The 27,855-nt window shown below is 31.9% G+C and overlaps 2 protein-coding genes across 4 annotated transcripts; one reads left to right on the top strand and one right to left on the bottom strand.

The window, feature by feature from the left end:
- Positions 1–2,733: 2,733 nt before the first annotated feature.
- On the top strand, positions 2,734–8,818 carry LOC131851251 (hybrid signal transduction histidine kinase A-like). The gene is made up of 6 exons (XM_059201718.1): positions 2,734–2,890; positions 4,312–4,804; positions 5,114–5,753; positions 6,531–6,793; positions 7,462–7,651; positions 7,926–8,818. Exons 1-6 carry the CDS (start codon positions 2,807–2,809, stop codon positions 8,776–8,778), a joined length of 2,523 nt encoding a protein of 840 aa, XP_059057701.1. The 5' UTR covers positions 2,734–2,806; the 3' UTR covers positions 8,779–8,818.
- Positions 8,819–13,731: 4,913 nt separating this feature from the next.
- LOC131851253 (eukaryotic translation initiation factor 5A) lies at positions 13,732–26,778 on the bottom strand. 3 transcript variants are annotated; one of them, XM_059201722.1, is made up of 4 exons: positions 26,700–26,778; positions 21,005–21,251; positions 19,059–19,260; positions 13,732–14,903 (listed from the first exon to the last, which is right to left on the bottom strand). In XM_059201722.1, exons 2-4 carry the CDS (start codon positions 21,211–21,213, stop codon positions 14,832–14,834), a joined length of 483 nt encoding a protein of 160 aa, XP_059057705.1. In that variant the 5' UTR covers positions 21,214–21,251; positions 26,700–26,778; the 3' UTR covers positions 13,732–14,831. The 3 variants fall into 3 exon arrangements, with proteins under 3 accessions (XP_059057705.1, XP_059057704.1, XP_059057706.1); XM_059201721.1 differs by having other exon boundaries at positions 26,634–26,745; XM_059201723.1 differs by lacking the exon at positions 26,700–26,778 and adding an exon at positions 26,074–26,164.
- Positions 26,779–27,855: the final 1,077 nt, after the last annotated feature.

Raw genomic sequence — 27,855 nt, 5'->3', positions numbered from 1 at the left:
GTTGCAGGCACTTTCATTAATTTAAGCTAGATGTACACATGGCACACAAATTATAGCGATCGATTAATAATAATAATTTAAGGAGGTGTGTGTACACGTCCTCTTAGATTAGGTTTATGATCTATTTTGCTGCGAACCTGGTACACGTGCCGTGCGATATGGATTCTAGGAAGTTGCAAGGACGTGGATGGTGCAAGGCACGTATAGAAAGTGTGCTAATAATGATATATGCAATAATATTTATTAATTTTTGTACAATAACATTAATTTATATGCTGTAACATCTGTGCTAGGGAATCCCTGTGTTACAGATGTTACTTGACTTATTCAATACTAGTCCCGCCCGCGGCTCTACTCGCGTACCTACGTTAATGACAGGGAGAGTCTGTCGGAAATCTCCAGCAAATATAAAAGTAATCCCGCCCATGAGAGCAGAGGTATTTCTAAGATCTATTAAGGTTCTACCCACGGGCTCTATGGCTCATGGTGCATTCATCTCACAAAGACATCTTGTAGGAATTTACCAAGAGGCCCAGTTTTGTGGATAGAACATGTAGATTGTTGGTCAAGATTTACGGATAGCGAAAGTTTAAAAGTAGAATGAGCAGTTTTTACATCCGTTAAGAGAGGTACAGCAATCCTGACGAAGTAACTGCTACCTTCCCTGATTACCTTAACTTAGCAAGTATCCCCCTTCCGTACCCCAGTGACGACCCTACATCGCATTTGGTTTATAGCTAACCGACCGGGTTTTTTTCTAATACTTACAATTTTAATTACGTGATATCTTTCGAATGGAATGTCCACATTGAATAATTCTAAAAGTTATGTAAAGGTATTGAACCAGTCGTGAATATAGTAAGTAATTTATTTTGATAAGGATTAATAGCAAGATGCAAATTAAGGGCTTATTCTAGCGGCGGCATTTAAATTATTAGATTTATAAATTAAAATAAAACACTTATTGTGACATAACTATAATAGTTGGACACATGCCGTCGTGACACTTTTTGTAGATAATGATGTGTTCTACAAAGTCACAGTACCTACTTCATTTTGTTCTATCATCAATATTTTTCGCAGCGCACGCACTGTTTGGTATTTTTTATGTAATTTTTTTACACAAATTTTTATGGAAATATAATATAGGCTATATTATACTATATGACACTTAGGAATAGTGTAGATTCCTAATGCTGAAAGAATTTTTCAAAACGGTCCAGTAGTTTCGGAGCCTATTCGATACATACAAGCAATGAAACTTTTCCTTTTTATAATATTATTAGTATAGACCTACATTAAATAACATATATTGATGTACATATTTTTATTATTTTTACATGACATGTCTTATGTATTTGTGTTATGAATGTATGTTATAATGAGATGATGAATGCAATAATGTTCTTTAATTTAATAAACTTTAATCAATCAAATAATAACTACCGGAAATATGCTATTGTCACCGGAAACTCGCGATATCGGGCTGGAAACCTAGTGGTGCATTTAGGGCGATTGCCACACGCTATTCCCTCCCCCTGGAGTCCGCCAGGGCGTCCTCGCGAGGGAACTCGCAAATCCTCTGAACTACCAGAATGACTGACTAGGTAAGTTAGTGATGTAATAAGATCGGGCTGTGTATATAAACTGGACTGTATATCTTTCCTGCGTGGACGAGAGCAACCTCTTTTACGTTTAGGCAACAACGGATCAGGAGGAATACAATACTCTATTATACGACTACTACTCTATTATAGATACCAACAAATTGAGACGCATGAAACTTACATGAAACACCTTTAGAAGCATTGTTTAAAACGTTGCATTTGTACACAACATGATCGCCGATATCAAACCTACTAGTTACTAGACGGTGACTTTATTGTGAGTAGCCATTTCAATGGTTGGCTAGCACTGGCTGTCCTTCGATGTAATTTTCCTCAAAACGATCCACTGTCCCAACGACAGCGTTTTGCAATAATACCTATCATCAAGCGAAATAGGTGCTATAAAAAGCTACTAATTGATATTTTTATAGATTTGTATTTTAATACTTGTTGATTATTTTTGACACAACGTATTTTGTTGTTTCGAATATTGTATATTCCGAGTGAAACGAAACTAGATTTTAATGGATATTTTTAATAAAAAACGAACGACATGATGTTAAACGTAACTTAAATCTATAAATATATTTTTTTACAATGACAGAATTTATTAGTCAAATACAATTATGTATATGAACCTCTATGTATTCACCTATATCATTCAACATATTCTAGATAGGTACTTCTACAACTAAAAGCACCCAATTATTCAAATAAAACAAGATGTCATTTTAGTAGATTTAATTTAACGACAAATACAGATTCTAATAGGCTTACAATCGGAGCCGTAAAAATCGTTAAATAAAAAAAGTAAGTAGGTACATCCTGCACCTGACAAACACATGATAACTTTGACAATTGACGACTGATGTTTGGTCCGACGTTAAAAAATATACATGAAATAATTATAAAATATTCTTTCCGAAAAAAATGATTTTTTAATAATTTGAATCGAAATGATACATATATACACATAAATATATATAAATCTCATTTCGATCTACAAGTGTTATGAATCGATTTTTGTTTCGTCAAATAAATCGATTTCTCGATTAATCGATGTCAGATCGCCATCTCTATTATTTATGTTATGTGGAAAAAATTTAAACGTTCTATATAGGTACTTTTGTATCTAATTTATAAGTTATATATATTTTTTTTCATAGTCTCTTAGTTTTAGTCGTACTGCATTATCGTATATGGTTTTAAATACAACATATATATTTACAAATACGATGGCAGAAGATGTAGTTATTATTAACGATGATCCATTCAGCGCTGAGGTGTGTACTATTATCATTACATTTATAAAATATTTTTTTTATTAAATAGACCTTCAGGACTTATCACATATTACACCATCTCTCAGTCCATGGTGATGTGATGTGATGATTATGGAATATTTAGCTTGCGCTAACGGTAAATGCCGGCGGGGTACCAGTGGAACATGAAATTAGGTTAGTTACCTGAACGTTGCCAATTTACTAGGAATTGACCAATGGTTTCTAGGCCAGGCAGACCGCGTTTAGTTCTAACTTACAGCATTGCAGCAATGGGGTAGCTCCCATAGTTCCCATTACTAAAAATCTCTTCCTCATAAAATAGATACATATTTTTCTGTGCCAGATATGAACTTGCTAACTTTTCGGCCATGACGGCGTAATAAGCTATAATTCTTTCATTTTTTAATGAAATGGGAGAAGTATTTCAAAACACATTTTCATACTTGAGAATAATTTGTTTAAACTAGGTCTAACTGTCTAACTATGAAAGGAAAAATTTATTTTTTGTTTCTATAAATATGTCACTGATTTTAGTTATTATAACATAGTAATAATATTTCGTTACAATTCTCACAGCAGCATCTAGTCCCAAGCTAGGCAGAGGTTGTGTTATGGGTACTAGACAATTGATACATATACATTGATACTTTTTTGTAAATACATAGAAAACACCCAGACTGATATAATTATACTCATGAATGTAAATTTTCGTACCATGCAAGGATTCAAACCCACAACCATCGTAATTAAAGTGATATGCTAATCTGCTAGACCACCATCCTAGGATTCTTACTTCTATATTAAATTACATATATTACATATAGACTACATTGCAGTCAATAATATTTACATAAAAAATAAAAATCCTTGTTAATTATTATCTCAATCAACAGGACTGTTGCCTAATTGACAACATAATTATATGTATAACTATGAATGAACTTTAGAATATAGTAGGTAAAGTAGTAAAAACTGGAGTTACCAACTGTTGCATTACTTTACAGTATACTTATCTAATTTGCAGATAATTTTAGATGAAGTCTATCATTACATCTTAAAGAAAATATATTCCTAAGATCAGGGTCTCTAATACATAGCCTAATTCTCTCGCTGAATGAATATATCAAATAAGTAATGTAAGTTGGAGTCCATTTTCCACAATCAACCTCTCATCTGACCGTTGTACAAATATGTCATATCAAATAAGTCTTTGAACATGAGAATTTTTTGGGTGTGTTAAAGTAAAGAAATAAGAGACTTAAGCCGATACAATGTAAAATGTCCAGGTGCTGAATAAAAATACTAATATTGGTTTAATTTTCCAAATGGTCATCTTACCTGTAGACAGAGAGTATTTACGCAGAGAAGGTAGGAGGTGCACACTAGACACTGTTACTTACACTCTTTGTTTTAATTTCCAGCTTGTTGAAGTACCTACAGATAGAGAAGTGAAAATAAGTAATGATGTGGTTGATACAATAGTGATAGATGAAGATAAGTTAACAGATGATGTTGTTTATGTATCAGAACAGAGACAGAGTCTAGGTGATGATGATATTGAAATTGTAGATATTCAATCAGATAGAACCACAATAAATGCAACACATGTCACTTTTGACAGTGTTTATAAAGAAAATAAAAAGCTAGCAGAGATTATTGAGAAGTGCCTTGACTTGGAGAATTCACATGGAATGCTAAGAGTAATAAATAGGACACTGTTGCCAAGATACAGAGATATAGATGAAAACTACAAAATATCGTCTGATTTTGATAGGGTTTTGAATAAGATGATATCTCTATTAGATACAGACCCTTTTCACAAATTCTCACATGTAAAACGGTTATGTGATATTATGAAAGCTAGTAAAACTAGGAAAAAGGCAAATTTAATTACATTGTCAAATAATGTAACAGGTAATTGAATAAAATTGTTAAATTTGATAATGACAATGAAATTTTTAAATATTCAGATACCACCATAGTTCTAGAATCTATATTGCTACTAGTGTCAGTGCTGGTTGTGATGTCAGTGGTACTTTTCATGAAGTAGAATGGTTATGACTAAAAGTCATTGAAAAAATTACTTTCTTTTCCAAATGGAATTTATGAAAACTTAATAATTATATATATTCTTGCACATGAAAATATTTTCTTCAAAATATAAATTACTTTGGATGCATTACTTCCGTTACTTTGTTTCACATCTATATAATATATTTCTAGGTATTTCAAGCAAGAAAATCAAAAACAGGATTCATATTAATAGTGAAATAAATAAACCCAAAAAAAGACAAAAACTGGACAATGAGAAGCAAGACAATTACTTAGAAGTAGAAGTTCCAGCTGTTAACTTAAATGAGAACAATATAGATGTGATTGATTTAAGCGATGAGGAAGTTGATGATGGAAAAGTATTAAAAAGTGATGATAATGTTTTAATAAATAATAATTTGTATGGAAACCTGAATGAATGTGAGGAATCATCCAATTATTTAAATGGTACAAGTAATTGCTTAAGAGATAAAATATCAGACAGCAATGTAGACAGCCAGTTAGTAGTAAATGATCAGGAGGCTTTGAAAATGGTACATCAAAAGATTAGTAGTGAAGAAACTACTGATTTAGTTTCAAGTGATGTTCATAATGAAAAAACTTGTACTTTAGACACTAGTGATGCATTTGATAACAATTTACTAGTTGTTCGGAAAGAAATAGAATGTGATATAGTATCAAGAGATAAAAATATAGACAGAATAAAACAAATTGAAGAAGAAATAAGGATATTAAAAATTAATATTGAAAAATTAGAAGTATTAGAAGTAGATGATGATTCTATGTCATCGCCATACATACAATGTGATCAGTAAGTATTTCTTGCAATAAATAGATTAGGTTGAATTGTTTATATATTTGATTTCATAAGAGATAAAAAATACATTATAATGATAACTCAATATGCAGTATTTATCAAATAATAAACAGGATATCATAACTATATGACATTGTAATTTTTTTGGAATGTTAATCAAGCTGCACCTTCAGTTTATTTTTATTTTTATGTTGATTGCATAACGCCCATCGCATCTATCATGTTTATATAATCATTTTGAGTCTGCACATAGACAAAGTAATGGAAGAAAAATATTTAGTCTCCTGGTCTTCTCCTATGAATAAAATTCTGGACACACCCTTACACATTTAAATCTGTCACTGTAAAATACGCTATGCATTACATTGATCAGTGATATCTTATTGTACATCTCAAAGTTGTTAGATGTCATGTAAGTCATGAATATAAAACCCATAGTGCTCGCCTGGTGGTCGAAATTCGACTATAATAAAAGTACAATAAGATCTTTGAATCAGCAATAACAGTTAATATATAATATATGTATGTATGTAATATATGTGTGTTTGTATGTCAAATACATGTTTGTATGTAGTGATTTTTAACAAATATTAGCATTCAAACATCCTTAAATTAAATTTATTTGAATAAAGAATTTTCTATTCTATTCATTCTGCTCTCTTTATAGGTGTGTTTCATACACCTCTGTCCACACAAATTTTGTAGAAACGGGTAGTTTTTGCTTCATGTATTAAAATAATCATAAAGTTTGTTTATTTACTCATTTGCTAGGATGAAGGCTACAATAGTGAAATTGTACAAAGAGCTGTGTTCACTGACTGGCGACGAAGCGGTGAAGCGGCGTAAAATTCGCCTCCAAGTAATGAACGATCGACTACTGTTGCCTGTTAAGAAGTTAGAACAATTGATAAATGACAATATCGGTAGTGATGGAAATCCACAATTCCCAGATTTCAATGAGGTTATCCAATGTGTGGATGAAGCAAATAAGGCAGAAAATTTGGGCTGGAGTGAAGCGCAGATTAATAAGGAAGGTTGGTTTGCTTTGTCTCACAATTTCACTAACAGTCAACATACTAGTAAATTACACTCTTTTTCCGCAATCTAATTTTCTTTCCTGTTATATTAACAAAAAAAATAATTACAAAGCGATTTATTTCACATTAATTTGAAAGTGCTGCTATTGACAAAGTATTAAATTGTTTACATGTCCTTGTTTTAAATTGTACATAATTCCCAATATATTTCCTTCAATGATGCTGTTATATGGCCCTAAGATTTTCTATATATACTAGCTGTGCCCGGGACTTCGCGCTGCTCACGCAACGGAAGCCCTCAAATATGAATAATATTCTGCGTTTTTGCAACATTTTTTACTAGTGCGTCGCTTCTATTGGTCGTAGCATAATGTTAAAGCCTTCCTCGACAAATGGACTATTCAACACAAAAATAATTTTTCAATTAGAACTAGTAGTTTCTGAGATTAGTGCGTTCAAACAAACTTCAGCTTTATAAAATTAGATAGATAGTATAGATTGCCAATTTTGAAGGCCTATAAAGGAGAAGTGTTGATAGTTTTCTAATAAACTATAAATAACTTTGTGCATTGAATGTTTTTGAACCCTTTCTTTATAACCTTTTGTAACAAAGAACATCTACAAGTAAAAATAAATATTGACATAATTTAATTTGTTTATTCCAGCAAGGGCACTGTTCATGCGCTGCGGTCATGAGTTGCAAAAGTACCGTCAAAAACGCGAATACCGTGATCTCATTAGTTACGTCCAATTCAATCTCGAAGCGGACCCGGCCGACGAAGATCCACATTTGTTAGCACGCTTGGAGGAGAATAAACGGCATGCTATGAAAAAAGAGGCTGAAATCTTGGATAGGTATATATTTTCGATCCTAAATTGGGACAGTGTTTACCAAGGTTCAATTTGTATAGCATCTTTAACATAAGTTCTGCTTAGCTTGGCTTAGTCTAGATTAGGTAGATGCGGTATAACTTGCTGTTATACCGCATCATCTAGACTATCATATGTCGGGCGTAAGAACTCAGTTTGATTGCCATTCATTTCAATACCAGAATAGACAGATAGAGAAATATAATAAAAGTAAGTGTATTAAGATTTAGTTGAATACCTAGGCTATTTTTTTTTTCAGGTTTGTTAAATTAGTAAACTGCAACAACACATCATTACCGCCATTGGTTCAAAGTGAAGCAGATAATAATAGTGTTCAAAGAGACGTTATATGCACTAATAATGACACAAAAACATCTGAATTAGGCGACGTTAATAATCAAAGTAACATAGAGTTGCCAGTTAGTACCGTTGAACAAAATAGTACAGTATTACCAGAAAATGTTGTGAAAAAATCTGAATGTATAGAAAATATATCTTCAAACATCACTCCACTTGAAAAAGAGAGTGTAAACCCAATACACAATATAATAAATAACAAATTTTCTTTTGAAAATTCTGAACATGTTGAACGTAGTTTCGCTCAGAATAATACAATAACAATTAATAATACGGAATCATCAATAAAGATAGAAAATAAAGACAACAGTGTATGTAATTCAAATGACGTAAATAGTAACAATGAAAATGATATTTTAGAACAAGTTAATCGTAAATTATCGGAAATTGTTAAAACATTTCCGAATTCTAAGAACAGAAATGATAATTGTTTAAGTGATAGAAAATATTCTGAGCTGATAACATTTATGGACGATAATTTAGTTGAAAACGCTAAAAAGCATCACATAGAGAATAGTCATGTATCAAATACTAGCAAAATAAGTTCATCACACAAGAATGAAAACAATAGCTATAAAGAAAACTGTGATACACTGTCCATAGATATTAAAAAGGAGAATCCAAATGAAGATTTATTAAAAGCATTGCAACGTCTTGGCGACTCTTTTACTACTACTATAATGGATATCGATATAGATGATCCAAGTTTAATTGTAGAAATTTCATCAGACAGTTCTGATAATGAAGAGAGTTAATATTTTGCATGTATAAAATTCATGTCATTTTACATTATGTATACTTTTTTGTACCAAAAATATATAGACTACAATATATGTAGTTTACTCCATAATATTTCACGTTCTGTTATCCAGTTTTTATATACAGACATATACTGTTAAATAATTTTTATTAAATGAAGGACTGAAATATTCTGGTATATTGTATTTTACTATTATTTTTGACCTGCTTGACGGTGATAAGAATTACCTATTTTCTTTATAGCGAATGGAAGCTAATGCTGAATATACAATTTTATCACATCGACATATATATATTAGAATATATAATTAAGATAGTTGCAGGCCCTTTCATTAAGGGGGTCTTCCTATGTGATGGGTTGAAAAAATCGATTTTTTTTTTCTTAAATTGCTCCCTTGACATGTCTAGAATACGGTAGTAAAGCGATTTTAGAAAATTCGAAGTCGTTTTAAAGATACAGCAGGTAAAAGAAAGAGCGTTTCGGAGCGGTGAGTTGGCAGTTAGAGACCGGGCCTATTGTGTACCGTCGGCTTTATACCTGGCCTCCCTTTTATTAATATATTTGTTTATACAAGTTTAGACACGTTTCTACAGACTTAAACAGAAAAGGAGCAGGTAAACTTACTGATAAAGTTATCCAAGAAATTACAAAATTCTACGGATTAGCAATTCGACGCCATCCAGATTCGCTTGAAGATATGAGAAAGGAAGTTTGGGCAACGTACTATCACAAATGTTCTTCTGATGAAAACCCTCAGCATCAATTTTGTCCAGAAGGCGAAGACAGTTGGTGTAAATGGCGTAAGGCTGAAGCTAATAATGAACTGGACCAATTTCATCACGATAAACCACCTCTAATTCCGCAAGTCCAAGAAGCTATCAAACCGGTTTTCGAAGATTTATCGAAAGACGAATTATTAATTCGTTGTTTAGGAGCAGAGACACAAAACAATAACGAATCTTTGAATTCTTTGATTTGGACTTTCGCTCCTAAACATCTTCATTCTGGTCCCAAAGTTGTTGAAATTGCTAGCTACTTAGCAGTTATTATCTTTAATGAAGGTTTTCAAGGTATTTTAAAAGTTATGTCGATTATGGGATGCCCTGTTGGTCGTGAAGCCCAAGCGTATGTTGAGAAACGGGATGAAAAGCGAATCTTACGCTCTGAGCGGCGCGTAAGTGATGTCGTTAAACAAGCCAGGATTGACTCAAGAGCTGAACAATCTGCTTTAAAAGAGTTTCACGAGGAAGAGGAAGGAATACTCTATGGACCAGGCATCGCCGATTGAGAGTAAGTTGATATTTTAATAGTTTTTAACGGACTTGAAACTTTAAACGCGTTTTTTTCAAAACTGTGTTTTTCAAACTTTCCTCCATTGTATCTCAGAAACGGCTGGACCGAATTACTTGAAATTTACAGGGCACACTCAATATATGTAAACGCATGGAATGAACTATTATCAATCGAAAATTTTCAAAACTTCGATTTTTTTATAGCAAAAAACAAAAAAAAAAAAACGCCTAATTTGCAACTTTTATTTCAAATGTCTATCAAAAATCCAATTTTTTTTATATTCATTTGATTATAGGTCATTCCGTGCTTTTAAGCCTACAAATTAAAACGCCATTTTTTTATTTTTTTTCAGATAAGCCGATCAGCCGGAATCGTGGAGGAAGTGGGAGCTCTTTTTTTCGAGGCGGGGGTGTTCAGAGCGCTGTAACTCTAGTTTGACTGAATATTTTTAGCTGAAATTTTATATTTATACTGTCCAAATATGTGTTAATAAATGATAAAAAACTTGAAGCTCTAAATATTTACTGGTCGTAGAAAAAAAATCCTAAAATATCCCTAAAAAACAGGCCGTCACATAGGAAGACCCCCTTAATTAAATTAAAGGTACAAACGTCTCTAAAACTGGTAGTAGTAAAGCGATCAATTAAAATTTCATTCATTGGTCTTATAACGACGACGTAAACTTGCATGTCTTTATTAAATCACTTACGCATAAAATTGACAAATAATATTAAGAAAAGTTTACCCGCCGGAATCGGTAGTATAAATAAAAAGACTAACTTACCGTGTTTTTTTTTAAGTTTAAAACACCTCATAGCAGAGACATGTTAATTTCGACTAAATATAAGACAAAGAAATATAATATTTTAAAAAGCTAGTTTTAATTAGAGGATAATTATCCAATGATTTAAATTGATGGAAACTGACATCCTGCTATGTTAAATGAATGTCTCACGGCCTATATTATGCGTACCCATGTATTGTTCAGCAGCCCACCTACCTATCCAGTATCCACAAGTTTTGTATTCGATAAATATATAACTACGTCAGTAAAGACGAATACAAAGTTCCGAAATGTATAAATATGATATTTGAAAGTAGCCTATATTAAGTTTAGCAGCCAATTTCTGGAGTGTACCTACCTATCCAGTACCCATAATGTTTTAAATCCGATACATATATTTCGTGTGGTAATAATATAACCATGTCAATGAGACAAATCCAAGGTTCCTAAAAGTATTTAAAATATTTTTTTTATATCTTTAAATCATCTAGATTATAAAAATATAAACCTATTTATGAATACGTTTAAATTGTATTTGTTTGTATTATATTGTTGATCCATCCATCTGTGGCTCCTACTTATATATAATACTCCTATCTCACTTACGCAACTTTGCATCGCTTGTTACAAATTTTTGCAACAATTTTATTGCAGATCCGCTCCTATTTGTCGTAGCGTGATGTATATAGCTTATAGAAATCCTCGATAAATGGCCCCCATCCAACACTAAAAGAATTTTCAAAATCCAATCAGTAGTACCGGAGAATACTCCGTACATCCAACCTGAAAATACCTCTTTATAATATTAAATATATCTAGTAAAGAATAAGCTTGAGAACTAAAAAAGGGTAAAAATAATACGGCTATCTACAAAAAAGAGAGTAAATCACAAATCACGATAATTCGTTTTGTACAGATTTAATTAGACAGACTGTTAAATACTTATTACTGCAATTACATTTATGAATTGGCCGTTTCTATTAAATTCGGTACCGTTTTCACATAGATTATAATATTAGACACATAGTAGACATGATGTGTTTGAAAAATGTATTCTAGTATCCATCCATATACCATTCTTACGTATATACAGAAGTTTAGGACTAAACCGACGTATAGTTATTATCCGACCTACGCCCCAATATAAAAAATAATTTAAAGTTTCTTAAACGAAATACGAGTCGATATTGACTCTTAGCCACAAGGTCATGACAATATCATATATATATTTATGATATATTTAAGTTCAGTTTACCTAAGTAAAGCTACCAGTAATATTCTACGAGCTATATTCGATCTGGCGACATACAGACCATAGGCGTGATGACTCATCGGGAAAAACTATTCTATATTGCACACGAGTCAATATTTGCCGAAAAAAACTTACATTTGCTTAAAACTAACATTTAAATCAGAATTAATTTACATTTGAAATACTTAAAACTTGTGTTTCGGTTTGTGACTTCTATAGCTAAGTACATAGTGGTGACAATACAATGATTCGCTTAACAAATAGGTTTGATTTAACAAAGAAAAAATATTGACATTTGTTATAAAAATTAAGCAATTAAAATATAAATAACTCCTGTAATTGTCTTCACGCCTATTATCGTACAACCATTCACGTGACTAATGTGAATAGAAGTCGTCTGCACAATTCGATGTTATAGCTCGCTTTACAAAATATCGTTTGGTATTTATAATATAAGCCAACCGACCATGTGTGCGGGAGAGGAATCAATTCCTAATTTTAAATATTAACGCTGCACCAGTCATTAATTCTAAATGGTTTATAATAATTTTCATTTCACATTTAATGCGCTGATATAATATTACTTGCATATTAAGATTTCAAAAGGAAAGTTCGCAGTTAAGGCCTCGGTAGGAAACCCTAATCACGCCAAAAGAAAAGTTATTTTATGTTTAAGTATTTTATTTTTACACCTCCCGTCTTTACATTAGCTTAAGTTTTTTTTTTAATAAAAACAAAAACCTGATTACAATCTTGTAAGTATAAAAACTTGACCAACAATAACGATTATGCAATTTCAAGGAAAAAAAAGTACAGATAACAAATATCTGTATATAACCAGCTTAATTTTTTTAATCGTACGAATTTTGAATGAATAAAAAAATATCTTTCCTATAGGGCCTTACCTTACATTCTTACATTAATTTTCGTATATCATATCGTCTTTGACAATTTGATGCTAAAAAATGATAGTCCTCAGACTTATAAGTGAATGATAATCTATTTAGACCCCTGCCGGCAACACTTGCTGTTACAATACCAACGGCAAACACTACACTTACATACATGGAATTTAGGCAACCGTAAGCCACTCGATTATGTGTAACATTTCATATGTTCAAATAACAAAATAAAGAGAGCAAGGAAAGGCCTAACTAAGCCAAGTAGGTATTATTTTTACACATATAAAAAATCAACTATTTCTTCTACGAAATGCATTGTCAGTCTTCACTGAAGATATTCAATTTTCAAATGACAGTTCATCATTGGTCGCACAATGGTATCACTAGGTAGTGATTAATATAAATATAAACAGAGTGTAAGTTGAAATAAACAAAAAAAATACAATGGTGACAGACATTCAGACTGACTGTACGCCAGAAGATACTCATATATATGTGTTAACCAAGTGACTAACAACATAGTTTAGTCACTTGGCATATTAAACATAGGTTCTTTTTTAAATGGGCATCTCTTGGAATTCAAGTTTAGACTGAAACGAGATTAAGGTTGCATGAAAGTTTAGGTGACTTCTTCAGTGAGTATCGGTTGTCCCAATTTCCATTCATTTGTAACACTCAAATTTATTTCAACTTCACTCAGGATCGAGAACGTGTCTATTTGAACAGATGGCAAGTGTTACACAAAGGGATACAACGCAGAGGCGGGCACGACGTGCGCTCACTCTCGGCGATACGGGACCGCGTCAAATACATGACACTGGCCCAAAGGACTAATCAATCACACACCACATTCAAGAATTTTATTTATTTCTATTTTTTTTTTTGTTTGTTTTCTTGATTTTATATGTATTGATTAATTTAGCATTAAAATATGGTAATAACTTCAAGTTTGCGTCCTCCTTACGTCAGTTTACAAACGACTATAAAACATTTATTATCAAACTACACGGAGCTTAGCCGATATCGGTCTACGACGGTCGGCCGCTCGCGGAGCGCAACATGAAGATGACACTGAGTAGACGTTAAGCGAAAAGAGAACAAACAAAACAAAACAAACGTGAAGTTTCCGCGCGGCACTCCCACACTCTCGTCCCGGCGCTGCAGCGCTGCCGGCCGCCTGACTGAGCCAGACTGAGCCGGACTGAGCCGGACGCCGGCCCGTCGATCCGAGTCTGAACGCGCCACTGTATTGCGCACTAGCTCCAGCCATATTTATTCACGGCACAATGCAGATGTAATCAATACTCGGAGCTCATGTGCAACTTCACTGGCGCTTTCACAAACGGAGTTATATTAAACTTAATATAAATAAATTAACATATGACATTATATTCGCTTCCGGTTAAACATTTCATAAGTTACAATATTCCATTTATGCGCAATAATCGTACACTCGGGGTAACAATGTCGGCCAGCCAGTGTCTCCCTGTACTAAGAATCTGTCAGTTCCACCCGTTGGTGATAGAGTGAGAGGCCTGAGATTTTTAGTATAAGGACTAGAGACATACGACTAGTTAATAACTCACGTATCTCTAGATATGTATTCCTTACAACAAAACAACCGTATTGTCGACACGATCGCTATGATTATTGCTAATATAATGCGAGACAGCTAACGTTCGGAGAGTAAATCGCGAGCTCCGCGCCAAACCACAATATTTTACGTTAAATTATACATAATATTATGTTTTACATTTATGTAGAGTTGATTGTAAAAAAATTATACGCTTGTTACTCCCTATAAATGCTGAGTTGGTTTATTTGTCGAGAGCTGTGTTTGCCTTCACTGCGATCACACACTCCTCACCGCAGGATTTGAGCACGGTGCACTGCAACAAACAATTACATATTTTGTTATCATACACAAAAACAATTAGGAATTTCACAAATTAGTGCAGTGGTTAGATAGTGTATACACTATACTCTCCTTACAACAAAATCATCTTTCTCTCTGTATTTGAGTCAGTGTTATTTATATGGTTGATTATTTTTGTTAGAAACATCAAGAATAAAACAAATATGTTTCCGTTTTGAAATAGTGATCAGAAATTCGAAATAAGAGAGAGACACGAAAAATTTACGACTCATTATTTAGTTTATATTTAATAAATGCGATTATCACTAATTATGCGTGTGTGTGTGTGTGTGGACTGAGTCACAAAATAATAGCATCATAAGGGTAAAAGTTTTTTGTTTGTATTCATGAACAATAAATACAAAAGTTTATAATTAGTTTTTTATAAATGTCGCAAACTGAAGTGATGTTTTTATCATTACAAATCGTAAAAGAAATTTAGGCGTGAGCAATATATAATTGTTAACTTTAGATAATTATTAAGTTAATAATACACTACTTATCATTTCAACATGATAAGCAGTTACTTGTAAAGATATACAAGTAGATATACTATTGAAAACTATAGACATATATATATATACTGATAAATTTAACAAAACACAATATAAGTCAAATAAATAAGTTTCATCGTTTTATTCAAAAATGATAAAAAGTAAAAATAAATATTTAATCAATAGGCTAAAAAATAAATTTCAAACTAGCTTTAAATATGACGATACAATATAACCTCGCTTTTTCACATTAAAAAGTAATGAATCTATTCTATGAAATTTCAATAAGAGAAGCGAGACAAACAGATAAAGTTACTTTCATTTATAATATCAGTAAGGTATTTAATAAACAACCCTAAAAAGACAAAGAAAAAAGTTAATCGTTCTAGCTTCCACAAAATAACTTTCATTCTCTATTTTATTTTACTACCCCCCCTCCCCCTAAGAGGACTCAACATTTTACAAACATTGAATTATTTAGTGAGTATTTGACGATTATATTTATACAATTTCAAAAGTCATATTCTTTGTCCGGGTGTACAACTTTTCATTAACGATTTATCACAGTTATAACATTATGGGGTTTTTAAAAATCGAACCAATGATAAAAAAAATACGTATTATGTAAGTTGTGTAACGATATTTAATCATAAGATTAAAATTCAAAAATGACGTGTTTACATAAAAACTTGCATCCCCTATTTTATTTTACGCCCTTAAGGTTATTTTTTTTAAAACAATGAATGTCATATGTATTTATATTTAATCAACGAAAAATCACAAAAATAATAAAAACATCATTTTATTTTACCCCCTTAAGGGTATTTTTTTTACAAACAATTAATGTCATATGTATTTATATTTAATCAACAGTTCATAAGATTCAAGCTTCTAGCAAAAAATAATAAAAACTTGCACATTTTATTTTAAGTTTATGAATGTCATATGTATTTATATTTAATCAACAGTCTCAACAATAAGTTTATAAAAAATGACGAATTTACATAAAAACTTGTATCCCCTATTTTATTTTACCCCTTAAGGGTAATTTTTTACAAACATTGAATGTCATTTTTATTTATATTTAATCAACAGTCTCAAAAATAAGTTTCAAGCTTCTAGCTTCAAAAATTTCTTCCATACATCCCCCTTTTAACCCCTTACAACCTTTTTTTCGCATTAAAAAGTAGCCTATGTCCGTTCTCAGGGTCTAGACTATCTGTATACCAAATTTCATTCAAATCGGTTTAGTAGTTTTGGCGTGAAAGACAGACAGACAGAGTTTTTCACATTTATAATATTAGTTTTTGTCGCAGCACAAAAATATATTTTTATCGTTTCCGTACAAATAATAATTTTACAATATATAAACCAACATTTTGTTTCTTACAATCAGCTAAATAATTTAAATAGTTCCATAATATATGGCATAATGAAAAGATCATTTATTTTATAAAAAAGACAGTTAGTTTTTATTTTAGTGAAAAATAAGAAAATTCTATTTTGATACAACAACCATATATTTATTAATACCTATACTTTATTAATTTTGTGTTAATGCTTTTTAAATAAACACCCACACATTATTTCTGTATAACCTACAAAAATGGGTAAATAATTTAATTTCGGATAGTGCCACACCACAACATTCTTTAAAAAATGTAAATAATAAAATTTGAAGAAATTGTGATTGTACTGAACAACTTAAAAAGAAAACTTAATAGTTTTTTTTTAAGTTGTTCAGAACAGGGAAACAACATTTGACACTTATTGTTATTTAACATTGGATATTGACTTTAATTTTTGTAATTTATATTGTAAAACTTTAAATTGGGCTAAACTATATTGTATCCAGAGCCGTATATATATATATAGAAAAAACACATACACACGATATACGATTTTATCATAAAAAAGTGTCAAAAACAATATTTTCACTAAACGTCAACGTCATGTTTCCGGCAAGATACATTATGTTATCTGTGGTTTTGTTCTCTGTGATGGATACCTTATTGGCGCAAACGCACGCGATGTGTTGATTGGTTGTTAGCTAGTGAAATGAAAAGATGGCGAATGGCGCAAACGCACGCGATGTGTTGATTGGTTGTTAGCTAGTGAAATGAAAATATGACGAATAAGGATTCAACCGCATAAAGATAACCTTGTATTTCCATATATATTAAAAAGTAGCCTATGTCCATCCTCGGCGTCTAGACTATCTGCGTACTAAATTTCATTTAAATCGGTTCAGTAGTTTTGGCGTGAAAGCGAGACAGACAGACAGACAGACAGACAGACAGACAGAGTTACTTTCGTTTATAATATTAGTAAGGATATATATACAGAGTTTACAAATCATATCTAAGTTATTATCATATATTACGTATGTATTACATATGTTTAATAGATATTATCCTATCTATACATATAAATAAAATTGGAGTGTCTGTTTGTAATATTGAAATATACGCATATAAATACAATATATATACGGTACATATACCAAAATTTTTTATAATTTTTGTCAGTCTGTGTGTCGGTCTTTGTTCCGGCTAATCTCTGAAATTGCTGGACCCATTTTGACGGGACCTTTTTTTGGCAGGTAACTGATGTAATAAGGAGTAACTTGGCTACTTTTATTTTACAAAAATAAAGTTAAATTCCACGCGGACGAAGTCGCTAGTACTATATATAACTGTAAACGAATAGATTAATTATAACTATCTATAATATAAACCACGAGTGACCACGACTGATATGCCAGATGGGACAGACTTGACAGATTGTTAGTGATGGGAATTAGTGACCCCCATTGCTAGCAATATCGTGCCAGGTTGACCTCCACGCGATCCCTCCTGGAAGCGCATACAGTTAGGGAAGGCAGTATACCATACCATATATATATTTATATAAAAAAAGACCTGGCCGGAGAAATAGTCCTTACTTGTTATTGTTTTATAAAAAAAATGTACTCGACGCCCATAATTCCATATGGCTAATGATGGCAAGAGCCCAGGTTAGAAGCTGAGAAAATAATCTACGAGTGAATTTAGCACCAACACATTAGAGTAATGTGCCGGAGACTCTATACTCGTACTGAATTTACTGATGAGCCATAAATTACTTCACATGTTACCATGGATTGGAGGAGTTACAAAAATAGTATATAAATCTAAGGGACCCAACCATTTAGAGGGTCTTTTTTATTTATTTTTTTATTGTGTGGTTTGGGTTATTGTCACTTGTCAGGTACCTGTAGCACTGCAACCTACATAGATGTATTGTACTCGACTTTTATCAAAGTTTTCTACCTAGACCCGTGAGGGACGAGAATCGTAGGATATTCTTAAGAGCGATGGTTTTTATATAGAGAGTATACTTTTGTTTATGCATGAGTTACAAACACATAGGATGTGTAGTGGTGTTTCCCCTTCAGCTTGGCAAAATCTGCAGATTGTTAAACTCAGACTTAATTTTGCAACCACGCTTATGTGAAACAAAACACTTATTTCAATAAAACTATAGTTGGAAAAAAGAACAAAAGAATGTAATTCTACCAAACATTCATATAGTATATGAATGAAAGATTTCCTTGAATCAGCAACAACTGCATATTAATAAAATGGTTAACTCACCAACAATTCTTTGCCGCTGTCGAAGTCGGAACGCAGCTGGGCACCGAGGTCCCCGTCCGGAATCTTCAAGTCCTCGCGCAGGTCACCGTTATCAGCCATAAGAGTGAGGTAGCCATCGTCAGAAATGTCAGTAAGTTGGTAATCCTCGCGCTTAACGTGGGGTACGTCCATGTTGTGAGTAGAGGGGCAGATATCTTCATACCTGGAGAATAAGACAAATTTCATGTTAGGTAATGCTTAGAAAAAGTTGATGTGTTAGGCAAAGGAGCAAAAAGTTGTATAGTATAAAAGATACCAAAGTTATGCTATACTGCCGGCCAATCTGGTGGTAACTGTCAATTGTCGTCGTTATGACGAACTTTTCATACCATCATACTTTATAATCACTTCATATTGCAATTTTCAACCGAAAAACTGCTTAAAAATCAAGGATCGTGATTCAGGAATGTATTCTGAATTATATTCGTATATTAACTGAGATTTATACAAAGGTATCCTACATACGGTCTTGTACGAAGTCTAAATAGGCTGCCGTAATAAATTGCTGTAAGGCGTTAAGTCCGCCATAAGTACTTATACCTTGGTATTTTGTTTATGCATTGAAATATAATTTCTAAATAAATAGGTACCATTTTCGGTTACATTCATTATGAAAATAGAACCACAAGCTTAGTGTTATGAGACTGATGTTTACAGTTGTATAATTAATTGCACCTCACTATTTTCATTTCATCTACTATTAATGTCCGTTATGATTTTTAGACAACCTGAAGTCAGCATTTAGTACCTGTTACATATTTGGTGTCATTACTTACATGAAGTATATATTCTGAGTTGCATTTGCAAAGTTATCGAATTTCGATGTCATAAAGCATTTATAAGATCGAAACTAGAAAATTTTGCTTTATTATCAAATTATATAGCGGTTCTTCAGTCTAAGTATTAAATATTCTAATTACCTTATGTATATTAGAGTGAATACAATAATTTCTTATCCTTGTGCCCTTGTACGGTGATCCCAAAACACAGTAGTGTAACGGGACGCATAGTCAGGCCTAGTATAATTTTCGAGTACCCTCAGCACGACAACAATATTGAAACTGCAATCGCGACTCTATGGGCTCGCAATAAAAGCTACAAATAGCCATTGGGCAATATTGTGTAGTTCTATACCGAGTACTAAACATAACTAAATCAAATCATCAAAATAAATATTTTCTGAAGTTATAGATAAAAAGACTAATTACTGCCTAAATACTATTTTTATTCGAACTATAGTAATGCTGTAGGCCGTAGCCTTTACAGCTTCACCGAATGATAGGATAGAGTGCAGTGCCGCACTCCTAACTCATAGAAGGATTTATGAAGCGACTGAAGACCAACTCCTGCCCTCAGTTCAGTCTAAAAGCACTGTTAGAGGTTCGAATCTTGTAAAAGGATGGTCGAATCCTTTGAAATGGAACTGTTCATAGATCAAAGGTGGAGTTATTAAACTTTATAAACTACAAGTAGACAGTGTAAAAATTTTCGTATTTTAATAATTTTGAAAGTCTAAATTGTTTTGATCATGTACAAAAAAAATTGCATGAAATTACAAGTAATGTAAGATGAATTGTTTCAAGGACTGCCGCAAACCAGGGAATTTGTTAGTGGAGCTAAATTTACATTCAATTTTACATGCCTCCGATTTGTATGTATTTATTATAAAATATAATATTAGGTGGTTAATTTTTAAACTGTATGCATTAATTTAGAACGTTAACTATCTATGTGGCAAATTTCTTTCAAATATTAGTTATAATTGTGCGTAAAAGTAACTCGGTATCAATAATATGTACCAATGTAGATGTCTTTAGGTAAACTAATTTTTAAATACAATATGAGGGTATGAGGTGTTTAATTTTCAAACTGCTAATTGTTCTTCGATAAAATATTTGTATACTTACTTCTTGCCATTGAAGATATCAATTCCGACCAAGTGAACCTTAGCGTGGCCGTGTTTACCGGTCTTGGAAGTGGACATCTCCACAATCTTGCAGGGACGCCCCTTCAACATCACGAAGCCGTTCTTGCGCAGAGCAGAGCACTGCATGGGGAAGGTGGCCGAAGCACCGGAGTCCCCGGTCTCGAAATGTGTATCTTCGATGTCACCCATTTTGTTGTCTATTGAGTGCAACTACGGTCAGGAGTGATCTGTTGATTAAGATTTTGGAATTATAAGCTAATTATTTTTTTTTCTTATAAATACATCTTTATTCTAGAATATTGTGCTCGCGGTTACACTCGCGTAAAATGTATAGCCTATGTATTATGATGTGGCAAGAGCTCCACAAGACCGTAGCTCTTAAATTATGAATGAAATTTATTATAACGTATAAACTATATTATTGTCAAGTTTTATCAAAATTCATTCATTCATTCATTCACCCTTCCATCCATACTCAAACATTTTCCATTTCTAATATTAAGTAAGATTATAAATGCTAAAGTGACAGGCTATCTGTTTGTTACCTTTTCACGACTAAACTTAATGCTGAACGAATCTTAATAACAATGTATGTAAAATTAATATTAAGGTTTTTGTTTATTATTCTGGAGGGTTGAGTGAATTTTTAGTTATAAGGCCTATAGGTCTCTTGACTATTGGATGAGTCCTTTTATAAAAGTAAATTAGAGTCTCCGATAATTCATAAATTACCACTAAGTATTAAACAAATATGTTGTTAATGTTTAATTAGCCTATTGTAATGAATATTCTAATGTCGATAAATCGGAATTGATTTTCAAAGAAGGCTGTATAATATTTCTTTAATTATTCATTAGGACATCGCAAGCGTATACTATTAATGAAGGACGGACTACATTCCAGTATAGTAAAAAAATCGCACAATGTTGGACATATTGAAAAGTACACAATTCAAATTTTTTCAAAGTACTAAAAATGTTCAGACCATTGATTAGTAAGGAACGGCGTTATTTTAAAATAGAAATAGTTGTTTCACTGTTATGACTTTGTATCAGGCAAGTCGTAACTTAAGATTGCCAATCGCATATAAAAAACCCTCCCAAAAAAAAAAAGGTACTAATCGAAAAGTAATTAAAAAAATTCAAATCAGTTTATATGTATGTAAGTGACGTAGTTATAAAGTAATTCATTAAAAATACAGCCGAATTGAAAAGCTCCTTTCGTAGAGTCGTAAACAAGTCTCAAATGTCTAAAGTATTGAAATACATAAATAAAAAAAAATCACAACCAAAATACCTAAGTAAATAAAATAAAAGAACACAAATACTAAATAAAGAACACTAGATCTTTAGAATATCTAAATAAACTATTGGCATTAACGTGTTACAACAATTTAGTGTGTAAAAAAAATTAGCACAGGTTATTGACTTGAGGTCAATGCCCTATCATTGATTGAAAGTGTGCACGTACTGAATATTGCGATCATGCGCTCCGATTTGTATTGATTAATTGCAGGCGGAGACACTAAATTGAAATGGCGCTTGAATCTGCAAGTTCACATGGATGACGTGCAATAGTGCAACCAATGCATTTGAGTCTATTATATTTTTGTATGAAATATAACACGGTAATAACTAAATAATAATGCTCACGGTATGCACTGGCGGTAGAATATAGGATGAGTGCAATTTGCTACTTTTCGATACTATACGATGATAGAATATTATTTCTATTATTAACCGGGTCTTAACAACTGCTGTCACCTATCTACATTGAAATCGCTGTTACTCCAGTCAGGTCATGACTACGGCTAGTGCAATCTAGTCGATACGTCGAGAGAGGAAAATACCTTTGTCATAAAATTATTCGTGTTAAGACCTAGTTAATAAATATTAAAGAATAATGTAAAGATTGCATTTGGATCAAATATACTTTTGTATGGAAAATAACACTCGTATGTGGTAACGATATACGCTGGCGGCTCAGCAGTGGAGAATAAGATGAGTTGAAAGTTGGGCCAATTAGCCCATCGTGGAGAATTTATCAGAAAGTGACCATGATGGTTTCTAGGCGCGGTCGACTTAATGTAATGGGGCCACTAGTACCCAGTACTAATAATATCAGGGGAGAAGGTAGGGCGTCGACCTAAATTAGAAAAATTTTCAAAATCGCCTCAAGTAATTAATGGGCGTGTCCTTATCCTTAAAAGGAATTTTCATCATTTAATACAGTGGCACACGCAGTCAAATATATATTTTGCATTAATTTAGAAAGTTATTTATCTGTGGCAATTTTTTTGAAATGAGTTATATTTGCACGCAAAAGTAGCTCAATATCAATAATAGTCATAACCCGTGTAGATTTCTTTGGTTAAAAGAGTTTTTTATAATGAATAAAATATTTTCAGAGCTTATTCAATACAAACAAATAGAAAAGAATAATATCTTTTTATAGAGCACTCTGTTTAATGGAGTAGACAAAATTGTAAGAATCGGAGATCATTATACGATTTTTTCCTGAAGATTAAGTAGGGAGGTTAAAAATAAGAAATTGAATATTCAGTTTCTTTGAATTCCTATAGATGATACCTACGTATTTTTCTCATAAGAAAATGTTTCAAAGTATCGACATAATTCTGTACTTGAGTAGGCAAAAAAATTAATGAATGTAAATACATTTTCTTAGAAATCATATAAGAGCAATTATAAGAGATTTTCGTTTGCAAATGATTGATATTTCGATAAAATCCGATTTTGAATACCCTCTCATTTCTCTAATACCTATTAGGGCAATGAAAAAAATATATGAACATTTATCATAATATATACCACTTGACCCCGCCTTTGTTTGAAATAACGTGGAGTGGAGTGTAGACTACTCTCATAATGAACATAAATTGAATAAGCATAATTATATTATGCTGAAAATGGTTTTATTTGCTTTTTTACAAAGACAATAAAACATAAATTCTATGGAATTTTTCCATACATTGTATTACACATATTAGATAAACAGAAAACGTAATAATTAAGATAATGTTAGGGTAACTTCTGGTTACCATGCAAAGTCAAAAGTATCAACAAAATATATGAATTGTTTATTCAATTGTTTTATATGATACTAGCTGTTACCCGCGACATCGATTGCTCAATTCGGAAACTTAAGCTTCTGAAATAATATAAGTAGTTTAAGTTAGACATTAAGTTATATTTATAACATTAGCAATCTAATCTGAGTTAAAGTCGCGTTAAAATAGGTCCAGCCGCCGTTTCAGAGATTAGCTTAGATTTCAAACAGACAGATAATCTTTTTCTAATTAATATTTTTATGTAAGTATCATATATATTTATTTTTGGTGTTAAATATCATATGTTACACATATTTTCAGTGATTTACTGAAAATATGTGTAATATAGATTGAAGGAAAACTAGACAAATTCTATAAAATGAACAACCCAACAATTAATCCTGATTTATGTAATGTGTACAGTCAGCCAACCACAGCACTAGAGGATTGACCAAGCAAGTCAGTGCTTGTTTCCAAATATAGAACAAAAACTAGACAGCAGTACTGACCTGCAGTACTCCCATAAAATTCTCATAGCAATAGCTATAGAAACAAAGATAATTGAATTTATCAGACAACATTGTAGTATTATACATAATACTATAATACATAATCCTTTATCTAATCAAATTTTCAGTGTAATTACAAAATTATGTACCCTTGTACGGTGATCTCTTAGCACAGGGGTGCAAGGAGACGCATAGTCAGGTCTGAAGTATAATTTTCGAGTACCCTCAGCACAACAACAATATTATAATTGCAATTGCGACTCTATGGGCTAGTCAAAGTCTAAAAGCAAACTTGACAGTGTTCTTTTGTTAAGAAAACCTATTTTTTAAAAAAAGAACTGTCAAGACATTGTTTCAGTCAATAAATGGCCTGTAATGAAATTTGGACTATTCTCCACATTTAGCCTTTCGTCTGTGCATTTGTATGTGTATTAATGTGTAATATAATTAAATTTACATGTCTCTTATGTAGTGATAGTCTTGTACTTAATCAACTGTATTCTCTGTATTTAGCCTTTGTCTGTGCAGTAATTAAGTGTAATATAATTGAATTTACTTGCTGCCAATTAATGTAACTAAATATTAGAACTTAATTTTTTGTCCAAGTACTGTCAAAAATATTAAACACCCAAAATATTTTGCATCATCTTATATATAATTATTAATTAAGAAGAAATAAATAAATTAAAAGCTTGGCAAAAGAAATTTAACTTTAAATAGAACCTACTAAGTAAGTACATTTTGGGTGGTACCACCGAACATAACCTAAAATACACACAATTCCATAGAATTAAAAACAATCTATAATTTTTTGCAAAATCCAAAAGAAGTAATTTGTATTGACCTCATCCATACATATATTGGAATAAAAATGTATGTTAGAATAATGTAAAATCACTGTTTCTTGCTATGCATCTCGCAGTCTCTACTAGACAATGAATCGTGACATTCTTTGCTATTATAGAAAAGCATTTGCTTTTGCTAATAAATCTAAATATACATAAAACAAATGATTATACCACTGTTAAATGTATGAGAAAAATACAAAGTAATGAGCATGAAAAGATACACCATAAGTCTATATAACATCTGTTAGTTTCCTAAAATCAATATCATATAACCTACTTTAGAAGGACAGCTAATATGTTGACAATACAGCTCAGCACTCATCATTTCTTCATTTTTAAATTGATAATGAGGGATATCTGTTACTTTCTATTTTTTCTGGGTCATTGTAAATCACCACATTTTAATACCATACTTAGTTGATATCACTAGTATATATTCATAAATACATGACTGAAGATTCAATAAAGGAAAATTAACATAACCACACTACCTATAGTAATAATCATCCACGAACAGTGAACTAAGAAAAAGCCCCTTGCTTTTTCTACACTTGCATGAAATATGAAAAAAAAAGGATATTTAAACTGACATTATTCATCAGTAAATATGTTAAGTCATACTCACATGTAAATATTATACACTTAGATCTCCAACAAACGATGGTGTCGCCAGCATGTATTTATAACTATGCATATGTTTTAGAATTTTCACAACCTAACCCCACCTATCTATGGTATATCTGACAACCCTTTGTGTGCTACTACAAAGAAGACTATATAACTAATATAATATAGCTTACACCGATGACTTGTACAATGTGATATTTGTTACATGATAATAATCGCAACTCAAATTTGACACGAGGTGACAATGATCACACTGTAAACGTGTGGTGTACGGACATGTGGGTTCGAAAAAGGACATTTTGTACATGACTATGAAAAACACACGAAGAATCGCAAATTATTTTTTATCTCATCAAATTCAAAAATTGTTCAAATAACATTGGGAGAACGCAAAATTGGTTTAATTGTATTACCTATTTGTGGTACTATTGCTAGAAAAATAGCAATTTGTCAAACGTGCCGGCGCCGCGGAACAATATATAGTATTATTTATACACTATCCACACTACAGTATAGGTATATTTTCACATAAAAATAATCACCATTGAAAATACTTACGAAAAAGGTAATATGAACTGTATAAAAGGGTCTCACGATAATATTAAGATATTTATCGACACTCACATGTGACCGACGGGTTCTTCAACCGAAAGGTCAATTTGCGCCTGCGTAGCACCTACAACACTCACTTCCTGTGGCGGGGTTCGCAAAATGGTAGAAACGCCGCCTCACTATGGCGGTAATTATGAATAAATAATTGTATTTTGTTTATATATGAAAAAATGTTAGTATATAATGTTTTAATAATATTTATGGTAATATAAAAAATGTCTTAATTGATTATGGTAAACAAAATCTCAATATTAAAATAATTAAATAGTCAAAGTCTGCGCATACTACGCTGTTTTATCGACAGATGAAATTGCAACTAATGTAGCAATAGATGGCACCACAAGTGATGCAATTTTTTTTAAGCTACCACAGACCAACAATAGTTAATCATCACAGATAAAATTAGGGCACAGGTGTATACTTTGTAAAATAAAAGTAACTTTATTTACTAAGGCAAAATAATAAAATAAATTATAAACTCTCATATATTTTTATTTCAACTAAGTCTATCGATATAATGTCCATGATGTTAGGATGGTTAGTTCATTAGGCTCGTTATACCAACCCGCTGTAAAGTATTTAAAAAAATATTATTTGCAATAAGATGAGAATTCTTTAATATATTTAAATAATATGAATTATTGCTCCTAGAAAATTTTGAATAAACATCTGTTCGTTTTTGTATATCTCTATAAACGGCTGTACCGATTTCGATAAAACAAAGATATTTACGATGTGAGTTCCATATGTGTATAACTTTCAAATGCACCTACTGAAAATCGTATGATATGAAATTACCAACAGACATTTCAGTTTTGTTAATTTTGTATAGATAATATCGATTTATAAATGATTAATCGCGCCATGCATTGCTGGGCTAAATCCTATGTCTGATGCATATACATTTCAACCATTTTTTTATTATCTTCCCTTATTTGGTATTCATCAAAATCAAGCATAAGTCGAAAGAACTTGAATGAAAGAATTGTAAAAACTTAGATTGCCTAACTTTATACCGACTAACAGGTCGTTAGGTTCAGTAGGTAACCTTGTGACTACATAATATACCCTTATTATTGGGAAGTTTCAGAAATGATACGTCGAAGAAGCGGTGATTAATTTTTATATCTCTTTTAAATTACACTCCACAAAATTGCACATCTTTTTG

This window comes from Achroia grisella, unplaced genomic scaffold (assembly GCF_030625045.1).
Source record: "Achroia grisella isolate CSIRO2021 unplaced genomic scaffold, CSIRO_AGI_Agris_v1 utg782, whole genome shotgun sequence".
Classification (NCBI taxonomy): domain Eukaryota; kingdom Metazoa; phylum Arthropoda; class Insecta; order Lepidoptera; family Pyralidae; genus Achroia; species Achroia grisella.
The sequence above is the reverse complement of the archived record's forward strand: the minus strand, read 5'-3'. Positions and strand labels throughout refer to the sequence as shown.

What these genes read in the sequence shown, in the direction of transcription:
- LOC131851251 (XM_059201718.1), top strand. Translation starts at nt 2,807, where the DNA reads ATGGTTTTAAATACAACATATATATTTACAAATACGATGGCAGAAGAT. An exon ending in CCATACATACAATGTGATCA is followed by an intron (nt 5,754 to 6,530) that starts GTAAGTATTTCT and finishes CTCATTTGCTAG; the next exon opens with GATGAAGGCTACAATAGTGA. An exon ending in AGCGCAGATTAATAAGGAAG is followed by an intron (nt 6,794 to 7,461) that starts GTTGGTTTGCTT and finishes TGTTTATTCCAG; the next exon opens with CAAGGGCACTGTTCATGCGC.
- LOC131851253 (XM_059201722.1), bottom strand. Translation starts at nt 21,213, where the DNA reads ATGGGTGACATCGAAGATACACATTTCGAGACCGGGGACTCCGGTGCT. An exon ending in GATATCTTCAATGGCAAGAA is followed by an intron (nt 19,261 to 21,004) that starts GTAAGTATACAA and finishes CTTATTCTCCAG; the next exon opens with GTATGAAGATATCTGCCCCT. An exon ending in ACAGCGGCAAAGAATTGTTG is followed by an intron (nt 14,904 to 19,058) that starts GTGAGTTAACCA and finishes TGTTTGTTGCAG; the next exon opens with TGCACCGTGCTCAAATCCTG.